At 42.6% G+C, this 18766-nt stretch overlaps 1 protein-coding gene across 2 annotated transcripts in view; it reads left to right on the forward strand.

The window, feature by feature from the left end:
* CDON (cell adhesion associated, oncogene regulated) overlaps positions 1-18766 on the forward strand; it is a 130268-nt gene that overhangs the window by 74922 nt on the left and 36580 nt on the right. Inside the window, exons 8-11 of one of the 2 annotated variants that reach the window (XM_075564114.1) lie at positions 1760-2113; positions 7430-7728; positions 10731-10905; positions 13060-13227. In XM_075564114.1, coding sequence (XP_075420229.1) covers positions 1760-2113; positions 7430-7728; positions 10731-10905; positions 13060-13227 — 996 coding nt within the window. The remainder of the gene's footprint in view (positions 1-1759; positions 2114-7429; positions 7729-10730; positions 10906-13059; positions 13228-18766) is intronic. The other variant, XM_075564115.1, reaches the window with a different exon arrangement.

Here is an 18766-nt window from a genome sequence, read left to right on the forward strand (position 1 = left end):
CCATGCAGGACATTTTTCTCTCTTGTTAGACCTTTTGGTTGTGTGGGTTAAGAATTGGGTTGTTTTTATTTGCAAAAAATAACCTTAACAATGTAACAGAACTGTATTCATTCCACCACCCCCACTAATTTCATATAGATAATCCCTTTGAAATCATTTAAAAACTTAAAAAATTCTTCTCAGCAGATGCTATGTAGTTTGAAGACTGAAGAGAATGTGGTAAAAGGTCCCACTATGCCCCGTAGGCTTGTTTGCAGTAATTTGAGCTTCTTTTGAGTAGCTTCCTTCCATCCCACGTGGGTTCAGGGAGCTCGGTGGCCTAGTGAATTATACATTGGACTGCCAGCAGCGAGGTCAGCCCTGTGAACCCACCAGTTGTTCCTGTAGTGACTTAAAGTCTTAGGCCCCCGAAGGGAGAGCTCTATTCTGTCAGGTAGGGTTGATATATGATGGTGGTGGGTTTTTATCTGTTTCTGTCTCTTGCCATCCTGATTAGCTAGACAGCATCTAGTTTTCCTTGTCTCTGGGTAGATGAGATAGTGGTCCATGTAGGTTATTAGTCCTCTAGAGACTAGTTTTATCTTTTCCCCACTTTTCTCTGGATGAGTAAGAGGCTTCAGTTGTATCTTAAATGACTACTTATAGATCCCATATCCCCCTTATAAATCTAGAATGGGAAAAATAACGTAATGAATGCCATGCCAATTGACCGAGATGTCTCATGAGACTGTGGTCCTTATCCGTCAAAGCCAGAAGTCTAACCCCACGGGCATTTGGTTGTGTGTGAGAAGTGCCTGGAACTGCCCCTGTGTATGTTGTATATGGCATAGGTAAGGAGCCCTGTGGGTGTAGTAGATTACACATTGGCCTGCTCACTATTGGCCTGCAGTTCAAAACCACAGCTGCTCTGAGGGAGAACAATGGGGTGTCTACCCCTCTAAAGATGTGCCGTCTCAGAAACCCGCAGGGCCCGTTGTGTTCTGTCTTAGAGGGGCAGTGTGAGTCAGCATCAGTTGATGGCGGTGAGCTGTTTTGTTCGTGCTGTCTGTGCAGATGGTCACATGGATGCACATCCACATGTAAAGGGTCACAGCCTCTGACTCTAGGAGCACTTCTGCTCTGTGCTGTAAGACCACTCCGACTGGGACTCAGCTCCATGACGGTGTGCTGGCTTTCGGTCTTGTCTACATCTACACCTCCATCTATACACACGTAACTGTATATCTGTGTTTTGATGTTTTTGCTGTAGTTCAGGCACTATTCGCTGGATTCTCCCGTTACAAAAAGATGGTATGAAAAAGGAAAATTAAAAGCCAGTCTCAATTATGAACACGGGTGTAAAAATCCTAAAAGAACAAAAATATGAGCAAGCCAACATAGAAAAGAAAATGCTTTTTGACCAAGAAGTCATCCCGAGATTACATTAGACAATTTAACTTGTCGGTAATCTTTCTTATTAAGCAAGAGAGAAAAGCAATTTGATCATCTCACCAGAGGCATTTGGCATAATTTAATATCTACTCACGCTAGACACGCTTAAAAGCGTGGAAGAAGAGTAAATCTGCATAGGAAATGTCTTGTAGCCTACAACCAAGAAGAGTGTTACCTTTTATTGACATTTTTAGTTGGCAAAAGTTGAAACGGGATCATGCCTTTGTTCTAATCGTTGCTATTACATTTACACAATAGGTTAAACTGATTTTGCTTTGTATGTACTGTGCTATTCTTAATTCTTTTATATGCCTTCCTTCTTTAATAGACAGTGGGTTCAAGCCCATTATAATTACAGCACCAGCGAGTTCAAAGGTGGTGGATGGAGACATTGTTACTTTGTCCTGCAAAGCCACTGGACTGCCGCTTCCAGTCATTCGCTGGTACAATCGCCATGGATTGATAAGCAGCCACCCATCTCAGATCCTTAGATCCAAACCCCAGAAGTCACCTTTAGTGAAACCTGAGGCCATAAACCTGGAGCCTGTTTACTTCGTCATGTCCCGAGCTGGCTTAAGTTCTCTGTATATTCAGGCTGCCACTCAGAAGCATTCTGGGAAATACACCTGTGAAGCTGCTAACGAGCACGGGGCTGTGCAGTCAGAAGCATTTCTCACAGTTGGTAAGTGACCATTCACTTTTTTTCTACTAGTTCACGATTCCATTTTTTTTTGGAAGTACGGGATAACAGGTTATGAAATATATTTTAATTAACCCAGCAATCTCTAAATAACTATCGTTTCCCCGGACAACAGTGAAATATAGAGCTGTACATTCAGGTTTTTTAGCCTTAGGTAAATGAGATGAACCTTGGCTTTCAGCCTTGATGTGGTGGCTCAACGTGTAGCGATCTCCGAAGCGCTCATTCATAAGCAGGCTCAAGAGAGGACTTTGTGTGGGTAGGGCTTTTAGGTTTCTTTCTTTTTTGAGCGTTTCATTGCGGTTTGGATGAAGGTTTACAGAGCACATGAGTTTCTCATTTCACAGTTGCTACACATTCTGTTTTGTCATGTTAGCTACAATCTTTTCACTTTAATAGCACTTTTCCTACTTCCTCCTGCGGTTCCTACTTCCTCCTGGGGTTCCTACTTCCTCCTGGGGTTCCTACTTCCTCCTGGGGTTCCCTGCCACTATTCCTTCTACCTTCTAAATTTCTCCAGGTGTTTGTGGGCAGATGCTGCCCTTTCAGTTTTACACAGCTCCTTTTGAGAAGTAGATTCCTTGTGGGTGTTACCGTTTGTTTTATAGGCCTGTCTGGTGTTTGGTTGTACCTGACCCCTGAAGGATGGGTGCTGTCCCACCAGGTTTGAAGGACGTCTAAGGTCTGTTGTCTTGGTGGGGGTTCCACAAGTCTTGATCAGCCCTGTAAAAAAAAATTTGTTCTGCTTTTGATTTTTCTATTACAGGCATCTAGTTTGCCAGCATCATTTGTTCGAGAGACTGTTCTGTCCCCATGGAATGGACATTCGGACTTCGTTGAAGGGCCTCCTCTTCAGTTTGACAGATTTCTGTCTGAACTTTCCATCTGTCCCCTGGGTCTGCTGTGTCTGCTGAACCCGCACCACGCTGTTCCTCCGACTTGTTTCCTTCTCTTTCCTTTCAGTAGGAAGGTGAAGATTAGCCTTCCCATTGTGTTAAAGCAGGCAGTAGGAATTTGAAGTGGGGTTGTAGTATGTTGATAATTCTCTCTGGGTGGTCCTCACATTTTCCTATCTGTGACCCGAGGAGACAAACGAGGCTTTCTCCTTCCACAAGGACACACACTCTCAGACTCACAGCGGCAGTTCTACCCTGTCCTCCACGGTCACTGTCAGCCGGCATCGTCTGGGTGGCAGTGAGTTTTTTTGTTTGTTTTTTAACAATTCTGGTTAGATTCATTTCTAAGTATCCTGCCTCTTCGCAGTGTATTGTAATTGGTAGTGTTTTCCTAACTTTCTTTTTGAAATTCTCTTTGTTACTGTAGAGGAATACACCTGATATTTGTAGGTTGCATGTGTATTCTGCTACTTTGCCGAATCCTTCTATTAGTTTAGTAGCTTTCTGTGGAATCTTGGGGACTTCCTACGTGTGCTATCTTATCTTAGGCAAATAGGGATTGTTTTACTTCCTCCCCACCAATCTGAATGTCCTTTATTTCCTGTCTTGCCTTATTGCTTGAGCTGTACCTTCCAGTATCTTGTTGAATAATGGTGGGAACAGTACCGTGTTCCCATTCTCTCTGGGAATGCCTGCAGTTTCTCCCCCTGGGGAATAATGTTGGCTGCTGGTTTTGTATAAATGCCCTTTATTATGCTGAGGAGCTTTAGTTCTCGTTCCTATGTTACTGAGTTTTTGTAAGGAACGGACATTCTGTATTATCACATGCCTTTTTGGATGGATAGAGATCATCACGTGGTTTATTTCTGTGATTGGTTTTGTCGATAGATTTTCTAATGTTGAGCCATCTTTTCATGCCTGGCATGAATCTCACATGGTACATTTTGTGTGTATGTGTGTGCGTGACCACTTTTAATTATGAGACAAGACTGAAGTCGAGATCGTCCACCAGCTAGAAAGCCAGTTTGACGCTCTTGCAATGTCAGCTATTTCGTTTCTTTTGTGGGTCGTTTGCTGCTTCTGCTTTTCTTTTGTCTGTTTGGCCAGTGCTTGGTTGATTTTTCTTTTGATTGATTCTTTTAAAGAACCCACTTCTGGTCTCTGGTAGTCTTTCGATTGTTTTCTGTCCTGTGTTTCTGCTCTGATCTTTAGTATGTCCTTTCTTGTGGCGATGGCGGGCGTCTGCTGCTGCTGTCTTTCTGCTTGTTCTTGCTGTTGGGTTCATCTCTTGATTTTGACCCTGCTTTAGTTAGTTTGGTCTGATTCCATAAAGGTTCTTCTTCCGAGCCAACGAGCAGTCGAAAGATGGTCTTATGCAGGGGGGTGGTAGGCAGAGCTTAGATGTGTGCAGTGATCTTTGTGTCTGCAGGCTCACTGGGACCTTCAAGCTCTGAATGCAGTTGGAGGTACAAGATTAAATAATGTTTACTGCTGTTGGTTAAACTAAGGGCCCCGATGGCACAGTGAGTTACACTTCAGGCTGCTAGTGCCACGCTCAGCAGTTCGAAACTACCAGCTGCTCTCAGGGATAAAGATGATTTACAGTCTCGGAACCCCCAGGGCAGTTCCACTCTCACCGAGTCAGAATGAACGTGATGGCAGTGACTTTGCTATTAGCAAAAGTGCCCTGGCGGTGTACCAGGAGGATGAGGGAGCCGCTCGCTCTCTGAGTCAGCATCACTCGCTGTGTCTGCATGGCAGTGCGATGGAGGGGGGCGTTGGGTTAAGCATGAAGGTGGGAACTGCAAGGTCTTAAGTTAAGACCACCACGTCCAAGGGAGAATGATGAGGCTGCTGCTCCTGTAAATATTTAAAGTCTCAGAAACCCTGTGGGACAGTTCTACTCTGCCCAAAAAAGGCCGGAATCAACTTGGTGGTAGTGGGGTTCTGTTTTTATTAGACTGTAATTCTAATCCCGTACATCAAAAGAAGGAATCATACCTTGGGCTTAGGGAAGAAAAAAGTAGTTACTGATTTTGATAAGCTTAAGAATTTGAAAATAAAGGAGTTAGTGGAATACTGTATACATTTGCGCACACAGGAGGGTGAGTCAAAAAGCCTTGCTACAAACCATAAAACTCTAACACGTGTTCCCTCTCGAGCTCTGCGCTGCTGAAAGAGGTGTGTGCCCTTCTGGAAGGGGTGCCCTCTCACCAGCTCTGCCCTGAAGAGGTGTACAGAGTCACGCCAAGCTAGATGGCAGTTAGGGGCTCCCAAGGAATTAATTCCTGCTCCTTTGCAATGCTTTTTGAGTTTGAGGAACAAAAAGAAGCCGGCATGGGCAAGGTCAGAACTGTAGGGTGGGAAGGGTAAGGTTTCCCAACAAAATCCTTGTAGGGCAGCCCTAGCTTCCCTCAAAGAATGAGCAGGTGTGTGGTCGTGAGAGGGAAAAAACCCTGGGGACCCCTTTCCTGGCCCTTTTCTCACCGGTGCAGTTTTCCATTTTCTGAACATTTCCTTGTAGGAGGCCCCTGTGATTGCCCCGTGTTCTTTGAGAAAATATATTGAGAGCCCTCCCTTGGAGCCCCAGCAAACAGTCAGCATGACCTCCTGAGCTGACCTGTCTGCCCTGAGTTTAACTGGCCTAGCAAATGCCGTTAGCAGCCACTGCTTCGATGGGAGTGCTGATCTGCAGGCGCCCTAACAAGACTGACAGGGTCTTGCCGAGAAGTCTTGCCTACTAATTACAGAGACGTGTGAACTGAGGTTTGTTTGGAGTAAACTCAGGCATATATGAACTGAAATAACACCTACATAAGGTTTCTGTGATTTTTATACTTACCTCCATAAAGGTTTCTATGGGTTTTGTAGCAGTACTTTTTACTAACCCTCATATTGCTAGCACACTAGATAGATAGATGATAGATAGATAGATAGATAGATAGATAGATAGATAGATAGATAGGCGGGATCTTTTTAAATGGTTCAAATCCACATGTGTTTGATTTGACAGGAGCCCTCTGACATTCCTCTGCCAGCTGTTGCTTCTTAATGTCTTAGGAGCCTATCTACCTAAACATGTTCTTTTGAGGATTGAAGGAGATCATGTTTGTTTAAGTATCTATCACTAGTTTGGAATTTTTGGGTGGGGGATGAGGATGAGCTATGTGCTAAAACCTTTTTATTTTTTCATGGCAAAATTTGTATTTACCCCCTTCTGAATATTCTACATGCTTTTGGCAGTAAATAAAATAAAGGCTTGTTTTCTCTCTCTTTAGGTTGATAATTTTTAAGCCAGTGTTCAGTTTTATCCCCAAAGAGGACAAGTTTGGGGAAGAAGTAAATGCTGTTTGTGTGTGCTGGTTGTCAGTTTCATTTTCCCCTCCTCTTTGAATGTATCTTGTTTGCCATGCATGGAGTAGGTGTTTCAGTTATTTACTGCTGCATAACCAACTGCCTGACTAGTAGCTTAACAGAGCCACCCCCACCTCGACCCCCAAGATCTTTTAACCAGATGCAACTGGTAATTCTGCTACTGATCTTACTTTGGGTCTATTATGCAGAGTAACAGGTAGCTGCTGGTGCTAGAATATCCAGAGTGACTTTACTCACATGTCTCATTCCTTTGTGGGGACTGGAAACATCTCTCTCAGATATATATATATATATAGATAGATAGATAGATAGATAGATAGATAGATAGATAGATAGATAGATAGATAGATAGACTGATCTATCTATCTATCTATCTATCTATCTATCTATCTATCTATCTATCTAATCTCAACCTGGCAAGAAGCTTGACCATCTGCATGTTGTAGCTAGGTTCATCGAACACAAAAATGGAGCTGCCAAGCCTTCTAGGGCTTGAACCTAGGCTGGGTACAGCCTTACCTCTGCCTTCTATTATTTAACACAAATCTCAGGGCCAGCCTGCTTTCAGGGGCACTGCCCAAGGAAGGGAATTCTGGGACACCGCTATGGAAACTAGTCATACAGTAGCTCTTAGCTGTTTGATTTCTGTCTCGGTCACACGGTCCCGAAAGAATGTGTTACCCATTATGTTTAATTTACCAATAGAATTAGCCTCATGGTGCCCGGGTTAAAATCCGATGAGGGGAAAGTAGAAAACTGTTCTTTCAAAAGAGGATTCCCGCCAAGAGCAATGAAAAAATAGAATCGTTTCAGCCACCGAGCCACTCTACCACGTGTTGGTTTTTCACATCGTTCATTCGGTCCACTGTGAACAAGAGGTTGCCACTGGCATTTGATGTCCCTACAAAAGATGATCAAAATGTTTAACTTCTAGAGCTCAAAGTACACTTGACATGTGTCACTGTGTAGAAGACCCCGAAATGATCAAGTGTTTTTCAAGCTACTTCTTTTCCCTCTCCCTCTGCAGTTCCTTCGGAAACAAACACAAAAGCGGAAACAGTGACACTGTCGGATGCTACTCAGAGTGATCACGGAGATAGGAGCATTGGCTCAGAAACTGGCTTCTTAAGCTCACCTCCATTGAAGTTACATTCCAGCACAGCTGAATCGTCACCAGAGAAAAATGCTAGTCGTACCTCTGTTCCCGATGCCCCCATTATCCTGAGCCCGCCACAGACGCAGACACCAGACACCTACAACCTGGTCTGGAGGCCTGGCAAGGATGGCGGGCTTCCAATCAATGCCTATTTTGTGAAGTACCGAAAGGTAATGTTGTCTCCTTTAACATCTTTTAGTCAGCACTGTTTATATAAACATGCTCATTTTACCTTTGCTGAGTGCCAGGGATAGAACAAGAGGCTGAGCTTGTGAGAAGTATGCCAGCAATCTTGTTGGGTTCCCCGATCTTATAAAAGCACAACGAATGAAATCTAATTAAAACCCTCCTAAAATTGCGATCTGAGAACTCAATAGCTTCTTGCTATTCTTTAGCAAACATGCTAACTTCTTGGGCATAAACCTCTAAAAACCACTTAAAAATAATAATTTCTTCTCTTTGAACAGTAGAATGCAGATTCTCTAGCAAACAGAACGATTTATCAGCAACAACTGTTTGAGCAAAGTTGTGTGGCAGCATTGCTGATAATGCGTTGAATTTCAAGTTGGCTTCTTAATTGTCTGGTAGCCCAGGGTGTGGCAAGCGGTTCATGTGTGTGGTTGCCAACCACAGGGTTTGAGGGTCCACTCCATCCAGAGGCACCATGGAAGAAAGGTCTGGTGATCTGCTTAGTAAAATCAGCCATTGAAAGACCAATGGAGCACATTTCTACTCTCAGTACCAATGACTTGTAATCAACGCGAGGTCAACTGGTTTTACTTGCCTTTATTATATTAAAATCCTAGATTGTTTGGTCATTTATTTTTGGTAAATCTTGGTTCTCTGTCAGTTGGTTTCTGAGAAAATGTTTTCCATTTTTGAGTTTATGTTAGAGCAAAATGAAAGATCTCTTTTCTGTTTAATGGACGAATGAATGAAATCTAAGAATGATATGGACATGATATCTGACCCTCACTAACTTCCCAAGAGAGAGAGAATCAAGACTAACAGCATCAGCCACCCAAGGCCGATTCTTAAGAGGCACAGGCCACATATACCTCTCCCCCTCTCCCACTTAAAGCGAACATGGACATCGCTTTTCTTTCTCCCTCTTGGCATTTTATGCGTTTTTGGCTGTGGGTGAGAGTTCCTTTCAACAGGCCGTACTTCGAGTTACGGGGCTCGTTAGGGAGGTGACATTCAAGATTGGGAATGTCCAGGATACAGCTCCTCGAACAGAATTGCCTCTTCTCAGCTTGTGTCTGCAGGCAGGCCAACGCCCTCTGCTCTGCTAGGACGAGGGTCACAGAGCTGTGTAAGTCGATCGATGCATGTCCAGAGGCACCTCGCTCCACCAGTAAGCGTTGGTCTGAAGATGTTCAGTTCTACTTGCATGGGCTAGCAAAACCAGTCCTCCCCATGCCCCTAGTATGTGCTCATGGGCACTCCACTCGACCAGCAAGTCTCGTGCCCAAATGCACTCAGCTTTCTTCTGTGTGGGCCAGGAAGCTCCCTCCTCTGCCTCACACTCTTGGTTCTGCTCCATCTACAGTTGCTGTTTCTCTGACCTTGTCCTTGCTCTCTGTGTGTGGCCGTGCCTCTCTTGTCTTTTGGATTGAGGAGGTTCGGGACAGGGAGCTTAGGCCCCAAAGAGGTTCTTTGACTCCTCTGTTCTTCTTTCTTGGTGCTAATGAGATCCTCCTTTTCCGTCGCTGGGAGGGCTCATTTTGAGCCTAGTGAGATGACACAACTGACCAATCCACACGTTAGGGTTCCATATACCTTATTACGTGATTCCAACCCCGCAGGGTGCCATGTCCCTTATTTACATTATTAACAAGTTATTAGTCTCCTTGGTGGGCACCTCACATTGGCATATTCCTAACTAGTCATTTGATAGCAGTTACAAAGATTATGGCTAGAAGCACCATAAGTAATTCACTATATTACAGAAGGCGATTTGCTTATAAATAATTTTCTTTATCCAAAATTTGTTTTGATATCTATCATTTCATTGTAATATTTGAAAGCTTATGCACTGTTTTTAATCTGATGATTCATTTCTGTAGAAATGAAATTTTACTAGTAATCTTAGCCAACCTGAAACCTCCAGGTAACTCAGCTCTTCTTTCTATTAACCATTGGATCCCTGGTGGCATCGTGCTAACCACTAGGTCAGCTGTTCAAAACCACCAGTCAGCTCCATGGTAGAAAGACAGGTTTCAGGTTTGTCTACTCCCATAAGGAGGTACGGTCTCAGAAACCGGCAAGGGCAGTGCTCCTGTGTCCTCAAGGGATGCCGTGAGTCAGCATCAACTCAATGGCAGTGAATTTGTTTTTTGGTTTGTTTGGTTTTTTGTTGGTTGGTTTGTTTCTGTTAACCAACACACAACCTATTAGATCTTTTTAATTTAGTTCCACCAACACATATTAATCAGAAATTATGTGCCAAGACATTAAGCAAGATGTTGGAAAGATATACACTACATCATTATACAGTAGACTCATTTTATACAAACATATAATATATATTTTATCTTGTATTTTTATATTACCATGAAGTTATTTTATTTGTACTTTATTATTCCATTAACTTAGTCATGAAGGAGCTGTTATCTCCATTACAAGTACAGAGGACAGACTTGAAGGTAAAATAGCTTGCGCGAGCCCACAAGTTCATGGTAAGGTCAAGTCTTTTCACAGTGAGAATTCTTCAGTTGTTCGTTCAGATACAGGTCTCCTTGTAGTTCTTATTGTAATCTTGTGTGTCTCTTACTGATGATGCCATACCACTTTCCAAAATTCATCTTGGATTAAATAAATTCAAATGTGTATTAAATGTGTAGGCCAGATTTACCACACCTGTTCCTAACAAGTTCATTTGAACTCATGGCAGCCCGCGTGTGTCAAAGCAGAGCAGCTCCATAGTTTTCCGTGGCTGTGAGCTTTGGGAATTAGGAGGCACCTTGAGCAGATTCAGTCCCCATCCTTTTGTTAGCAGCTTACTACTTAAACATTTGCCCTCCTCGGCGAGGACTCTCAAGTCTGAGAGAAAGGTTGTTCTGAGAGGAAAAAACAAACAAACGATTGCTTGGCAGAAAACGAATGAATGAACAGTGAAGTTGTTCTGCTCTTCCTGTTCTGTTTTTATGGTTTACTTTCCCCTGAGCAGCTGGACGATGCTGTTGGCGTGGCGGGAAGCTGGCACACAGTTCGAGTCCCAGGAAGCGAGAATGAGCTCCATTTGGCAGAACTGGAGCCATCCAGTCTCTATGAAGTTTTGATGGTAGCGAGAAGTGCAGCAGGAGAAGGACAACCGGCCATGCTAACCTTCAGAACTAGCAAAGGTGAGTATGATTGCCCTTCGGGGAACGAGCTGGCTCTCTTGTTGTTAACTTCTTAGTAATTAGCATGAGTCCCTATGGATCGTAGAAATCCTCATATATAGATTGAGTAAGCATGCTTACTGTAGTATTGGCCTTGGGTGGTGCAGTGTACAAAAAAATTGGTAGCTTATGATATGTATGAGGGAGTGAGTACTCCCCCCAAACTATTGCTCATTTGGTTTTTTTTTAATGTGAGGGGTATATGCATTTGTTGTTTGTTCTACCAGGTCAGATTGTTAATCAAGCTTTCTATTTAGAGGTTCTGAAATGATTGTGTAACCAAAAAAAAAAAAAAAAAAGCTGGCCTGTGGCAGACGGGACTGGCTTTGCCACTTGTGACAATGCACCTGCGCACACAGCTACCTCTGTGCCAGTGTCTGGCGAAAAGCAGCGTGCCTCTCTGGTCCTACGCACCAGACTCACCTAGCCGTGCTCTGTGCGACTTCTTTGTTTCTGGAAATGAAGAAGGACATGAAAGGATAGCAATTGGATGACATAGAAGAGGTGAAGGAAAAAATGAGGGAGTTACTGCCAGCCATCCAAACAGATGAATTTGAAAAATGCTTCCAGGAATGGAATTGCAGAGTTGACAGATGTATTACATGTAATGGAGAGTACTTTGAAGGAGATAAAGTTATTCTGTTAAAAAAACAACCCCCAAAATTTAAATACATAGCTTTGAAAAAAATTCTGGTTCTTTTGGGGTACTCCCTCGTAAGATACTCAGGTGGGTGATAGTGGGAAAACAAAAGACAAGGTTCATTAATGGAACTTATTTTTCTAAGGAAGTTAATACATATGCATAAATACCACAAGGCAAAATTTAAATCAGCTGACATTTGCTGAATGTCTCCTGTGTGCCAGGCCAAAAACACAATAGGCAAACATCTTTGGAACTTATGCTTCGGTAGGGAGTGATTTACGTCCAAGTGCTAAGCACATTAGAAAGTGGTACGTGACGCAGGAGGCTTAGGGGACTGGAGTTACAGTGTTAGGCAGGTGGCTGTAGCAGGCCTCACTGAGGCCAGGTAGGTAGAAAGCCCTGCAGAGACCTGGGGAAAGATCATTTTCAGCAGCGAGACGCGCGCGTGCACAGACCAGAAGAAGGTGGAGGCGCCTGTGCGGGAACCCTAGGAGCCTCACAGAGCCCAGGGTTGCAATGAGTTGGTTTTGGAGGATTGATAAGGACCTTACATTGTAGGGAAGCAAATGTGTCAGCAAAGAGACTAGAACTAGCAGGGCAACCAGTGTAAGAAGTCTAAAGAACAGGCCAGGAGAACACACAGAGAACATTCTCTCTGTGAGTAGCCTGTGAGGTGAGCGTTATTTGAAAAGATGCCATTGTAGCTTGACGCTACATAAAAAGGCGTTCATGGCAGAGAGGGGATTCAGTAGAAGTGTATTTCAGTATGGCGCTCTGATAAGAAGGAAGTGCGGTGATAGGGAAGAAAACTCTTGGCTTCGAAAAGAAGGCCCTTTGTCTAATTATTGGCGCTGCCCATTTTTTAAACGTATCTTGGGTTAATTTCCAAAATCAGTCCTTGGTCTTGCAAGGGGCCTAACCCACGACCAAAACCAAACTCACTGCCTTAAGTTGATTCTAACCCAGAGGAACTGCAAAGGTCGGAGTGGGGCTGTCCCTTTGGGTTTCATCTGCCTCCCGCTGAGTGGCTGGTGGGCTCAAACCGCAGACCTTGTGGTAGAAGCTCATGCATAGTGCATCACACCAGAGCGCTTTCTAACCTGTAAGTAGTGGATAATAAGAATGGATTTGAATTCTTTTTAAAAATTATTCAGTTTCACTTTTTAAAACTTAGACTATGTTACCTGTGAAGGAACGTAATAGAAGCGCTTTAATACTGTTTTTGTATTTTGGAGTTAAGTATCTATCATAAGAAACTCGCCATCTCCTGACTTCTCCTATTGTGTTGTTCTTTTCCACGTGTAAACTAACATTGGTGGCTTTCCTCTAAAGATACCACAGACATTTGGCGAGGCAGTTCGTTCCTCAGAGTTGTTAAATATGTACAATGTAAACCTTACATTCAGACTCTGTTCAGATAAGCTCGCAGATTTACATCTAAATATTATTTTCTTGCTTTACATATACATAAGCTATGTTACAGGATGTTTTTCAAAAACCATTTCTAGAGAAGGCCGCCTCAACCAAGAACACCCAGGCACCTGCTCCGCCCGTGGGAGTCCCTCAGCCCCCTGCTGACTCGGAGACTGCAAGCGACCACTTTGGAGTGGTGCTTACAGACGCCTCTAGACACAGCGGCGGTAAGGAGCGGGCTTCATTTTGGCCCTGTTGGTTGTTTATAAGGGAGACAGACCTGCTTCAGATTATTTTGGGGTAGAGTCCTGTTTCAATTTTTTGGTATTTGTGTATTTAAGTTATAAACTCACATTCAAAAGGTTCCTGGTACTACGTTTTTCTAACTTAATAAAAGTTAAGGTTTTTGTTTGTTGTTGTTGGTAATCTGATTAGTCTCATGAATTTTAAATGTCTTGGCAGCAAACATTTATAGAAACTGCTTTTTAGTGTTTCAATTACACACTTATCAGTTCTGTAATTGCAACGTACTGTGCTTTTGATGATTGTGCTTAAGGGATCTACTACGTCTGGGAAAGACTTAAGCCTTCATTGTGGAGCTCTGAGAATTTTCAAGCTTTTCCACTTCTTTATAGTTTTCCATGCATTACTTAGACCGGAGAGCTGCTTCTCAACAACAGAGCCTCTTTCACTTCAGTCCGTTCACCTGGGAGGAAATATCAACTATCATAACCAGACTGTTTATGTAATAGCAACATGGAAATGAGCAAAACTGACCGTGGAGAAACAAAACAGACCCTCCTGTTTATTTATCAAACCGTATTAGAAATGTGACTGAAGATTGGAACAGCATAGATTAGGTAGTTCGCACCTTCAAGAAGTTTATGATATAGTGGATGATATTGACAAAGCAGTAGCAGCAAACCAGTGTGTATTTTTGGATAAACAGAAGGTAATCTCAGTGAACGCATGCTCGCCTTCCATCTGGGACCCCGAGGTTTGCTTCCTCATTCATCGCTACCACTTGTCTGTCAGTGGCGTCTTGCGTGGAGCTGTAACGCTTAACCGGGTGTCAGAAGAGCTTCCCGACTAGGAAGGGCTTTGAAGAAAAACCTGGTGATTTACTTCTGAAACGCAGCCAGTGGGCGCTTTGTGGTCCGTGTTCTCTTGTGATGTGGTTGCCATGAGGCAGGGCCCAATGTGACAATAGCTAACAATGCTTTTGACTAGCTATTATGAAGACATCACAAGAGATATATTGTGGTATTGTGACATCACAAGAGCTATATCAATGTCATACCACGTTGCATAGAAGGGGGTCAATAAGAAGGGCTTACTTCAGCTCCTAGAGCTAAACCTCAAAAACCGGAACCATAAAGAAACAGGAAAGAAGTGCTGTAGGCACAGGCAGTTCCTTGATCCAAGAGACAGATGGGTCACATGGTAGATTTCACCTAGAGATTCGAGATTTCATTTAAGGGGCCTGGGTGCTGAGGGACACAAGGCTAGAGGGGAATAGGTGCCTTATATGAGTCGCTTAAATTTTAGATTTGTTCTTAAAATCTATAAAGAACCCTAAAGGAGCTTAAGGAGGGGGAAGGAGGAATGACATAATAAGAGTAGAGAGCTAATGATCGTGTCATTGTGAACGGAGGAGGACACACATGACAGAGACAGCGAGTTGAATCTATATTGAATGAGAGGGAGAAAGGTGACTTGAGCAACTGACAGTCAAGATTTAGGTTGTAACAGTTTTTAGGTGGCGATTATTGATTTAGTTTTAGAAATCAGAAATTTCTATTTTTTTATCTGCATAAATCTTTTTATTGGGGCTCATACAACTCTTATCACAATCCATGCATCAATTGAGTAAAGCACACCTACACATTCGTTGCCCTCAACATTCTCAAAATTCGCCTTCCACTTGGGTTCCTGGAATCAGCTCGTTTTCCATTTTTTAGGCAGTGATAGCTATAAGAAGTTATTTGTCTTAAGGTAAATAGTTTGGGTTTAATATTTACTTTTAACTGTTTTGTTGGCATATAATCCATGCAGCATATGATTCAATCGTTTAGATATTAGAAGAGTGATGCAGTAACCATCACAATCAGTTTTAGAACTTTTAAAATATTTTTGTACCCATTATTATTCACTTCCCAATATCCCTCAACCTCCCCTGCCATAAGCATAAGGAACTATTCATCTAGTTCCTGTTTTTATGAATTACCTATCTTAGATTTCTCTATAGAAAATTATGCAAAAAAACACCCAACAATCCAACGTAAAACACAGAAAAGCCTCAATCCAAAAAAAGGCAGGCAATAATAGAAACTAGAACACCTTTAAAACAGGCTAAAAGGGAAAACATCATAATACGTTAAATTTTAACCTAACTGTATCTACAGTAGTCCACCTTCCAATGCACTCAGTCCAAGGGCAAGACTGTTCACATCTCCAATCGGCGGCCGAGGAAGGGCATTCAGTAGAGGTTTAGTCTGCATGGGGACCCTGTAAATGGATTTTCGGCTTTCACTGTCATCCAAAGCCTTCTGTAAACCAAGTGCTGGAAATCTAAGCTCTAATAAAATTCCCTTCTCTGATCTTGGATTTCATTATTTACAGTCCTTTGATCACATGGACTTAAAGGACTGGTTGTTGTAAGACAAAACTTTAAGAACAGACACTTATTTCTGATAGGCAAGTACCATCTTCCTTCTTCAACACACTTTGCTGTTCATCCATATCTACATTAATCACTTCATGAGGTCAGGGCAAGTGTTGAACAGGGCCACATCTTAATAACTAGTAGTTCAAAACAACAACAACAAAAAAAAACTAGTAGTTCTTAGATTAGGGTTTATGGTTAAGTATAAGCTCAAAATCCATTCAAATATTTGAAATTTATATCTACCCCTGGTCCACTTTAGAGCAGCGTTATCAGTTTGTTGAAAAATAATTTAATCTCCATGAAATATTTGGTAATTTTAATAATAGCATAATTAATCTAGCCAAAGGTAGAGATTTAAAATACTATTGATGAAAAATAAAATGCACATATATAGGAAAGCTTTTTAGACTAAAATATATGAGATGTTCATTTATACAGGTTAAAAACTTAAGTACCTGAGTACTGTTTCCGAAGCAATGGTAGTTAGACACAAGGTTAGCATTTCTGTAGCACTCAATTACTAAGGCAAAACATTGTCTGCAGGACTAAGATGCCATAAAAAGTAGGAAAATGGCATGTATATGACAGTTAATTTGCCATTTATTATTTTTTGTGCATATAGGAAACCTTGATATCTTTCAAAAAAACCTAACAGTTTTATTGACATATATTTTACATATCAGACAATTCAATAGTTTCAACATATTAAAAAGAGTTGCACAATCATCACAACAATGAATTTTAGAATATTTAAAATTTAGAATATTTTCTTCATTGTTCCCATTATTAGCTCCCCAATACACTCTGACTTCCCTGCCATAATCCTAATATATTACTAATCCAATTATTGTCTATATAGCTTTACCCATGCTGGATTTCATATCAAGAAAAGCATACCAAAAAGGGTGGTAGGGAACAACCCAATAACAATAGCAAATTCAATCAATCAAAAATAAAAATTGCACTACAGCAGACAGCACTGAAGATACAGCCCGGGGAGAGTGGCAGTTCTGCCCAGACCACACACGAGGAAACTAAGAGGGAAGGAGAGAAAGAGAGAGAGAGTGGACTGCATCCTGGCCCACCAAACCCCAAGGAAGACGTTCCTTCTTGGAGCAGCCAAGACAGAGAGGACCATAGGGGGACCCCATCATGAGACATGATGTCCCCTCACTGACCCACACTGCTGTAGGGGACAGTACTGGAGACGCTGTGGGAATTATGCCCGGTCTGACCACCACTCCACCACCACCCCCACACCTGCCACAAAAACACACACACCAGGGCACAACAGGAAGTAAGCAGCAAGGAGAGCAAAGCAATATAATCCCGAAAATGGACTTCAGACTTGGGAGGGCAGGGCTTGGCACCTCATCAGACTTGATCAGAAAACATAAGGGTCAGCAGACCTGGAACTATTTATAGGCCCCCTTTTTTTTTCATGTCCATATATAAGATAGGCAAGATATACAATCCCGAGGAGAAAGCAATGAGACCCTACAGTTCCTGGGGGTGAGAGGGGGAGAGGGGCCTGGGAGAGGTGGGGGAAAGGGAGAGGGGAGCCAATAAACCCAGGGGCAAGGAAACAACAGGAGATCTAAAATCAATGGCTAGGAGGGCATAGAACGCCTGGTGGGGTTTGATCAAATACAAAATATAACCAAGAGGAATTAGAGCCGAATGAAGGTCAAACATGATACTAGGACCGGAGAAAAGTAAAAGGAAATAGAGGAAAGAACTAGGAGGAAAAAGGCATTTATAGAGCTATAAATTTAGGCATGTATATATGTAAATATATTAATATCTAATGATATGGACATAGGTCTATAAACATATATTTATATGTTAAGTATCAAGGTAGCAGACGGACATTGGACCTCTACTCAAGTCCTCTCTCAATGCAAGAACACTTTATTCTAATGACCTGGTATTCTGTGATGCTCACCTTCCGGACATGATAGCTGAGGTCAAAATGGGTGCATAAGCAAATGTGATGAAGAAAGGTGATGGTGCCTGACTATCAAAAGATTAAACGTCTGGGGTCTTAAAGACTTGAAAGTAAACAAGCAGTCATCTAGCTCAGAGGAAACAAAGCCCACATGGAAGAAGCACACCAGCCTGTGTGATTATGGGACAGTGGGATCATTGTTAATCATGGGATCAGGTATCAGGCATCAGAAGACACGGTATCAGTGCAAACAAGTGGGGTCGGAGTGGAGCCCCAGAGCCCATCTGTAGACAACTGGACATCCCTCACAAAAAGGTCACAAGGAAGGGACAAGCCAGCCAAGGTGCAGTATAGCACCAATAAAATACACAACATTCCTCTAGTTCTTTAATGCTTCCTCCCCCCACTAGCATAACCCCAGTCCTATCTTGCGAATCCAGCTGGACCAGAGAATGTACACTGGTACAGATAAGAGCTCTCGACACATGGAATCCAGGACAGATAAACCCCTCAGGAATAGTAATGGGAGTAGTGATACCATGAGGATGGGGAAGAAGGTGAGGGGAGGAGGAGAAAAGGGATTGATCAGGGTGATCCACGTATAGCGCCCCCTCCTAGGGGGACAAACAACAGAAATGTGGGTGAAGGGAGACAGTAGATGGTGTAAGATATGAAAGTAATAATTTATAATGTATCAAGGGTTCATGAGGGAGGGAGGAAGGGAGAGAGGGAGGGAGAAAAGAGGAGCTTATACCAAGGACTAAAGTAGAAAGAAAATGTTTTGAAAATAATGGCAACATATGCACAAATGTTTTTTATACAATTGATGTATGGATTGTTATTAGAGCTGTAAGAGCCCCCCAGTAAAATGATTTATAAAAATAAATAAGAAACCAGTAAGAACCAGAACAAATGTTATTGGGTCAAAAGGGAGAACGATTGACAAGGTGTTAAATGTGAACCGAGCTACGTCTGCCCTCATCCACTTGCCGATGCAGTCTGTGCCAAGGCTGTTCACACCCCTGGTCAAGGTCAGTGGGCAGGATGAATTCACCAGAGGCGTAATCCACCTGGGAACGTAGGTCTTTCACCATCATCCACCCCATCTACAAACCTTTTCCTCAGAATGTAAGCTAAGTCACATGTTATC

The sequence above is a fragment of the Tenrec ecaudatus genome, chromosome 12 (assembly GCF_050624435.1).
Source record: "Tenrec ecaudatus isolate mTenEca1 chromosome 12, mTenEca1.hap1, whole genome shotgun sequence".
Lineage (NCBI taxonomy): Eukaryota > Metazoa > Chordata > Mammalia > Afrosoricida > Tenrecidae > Tenrec > Tenrec ecaudatus.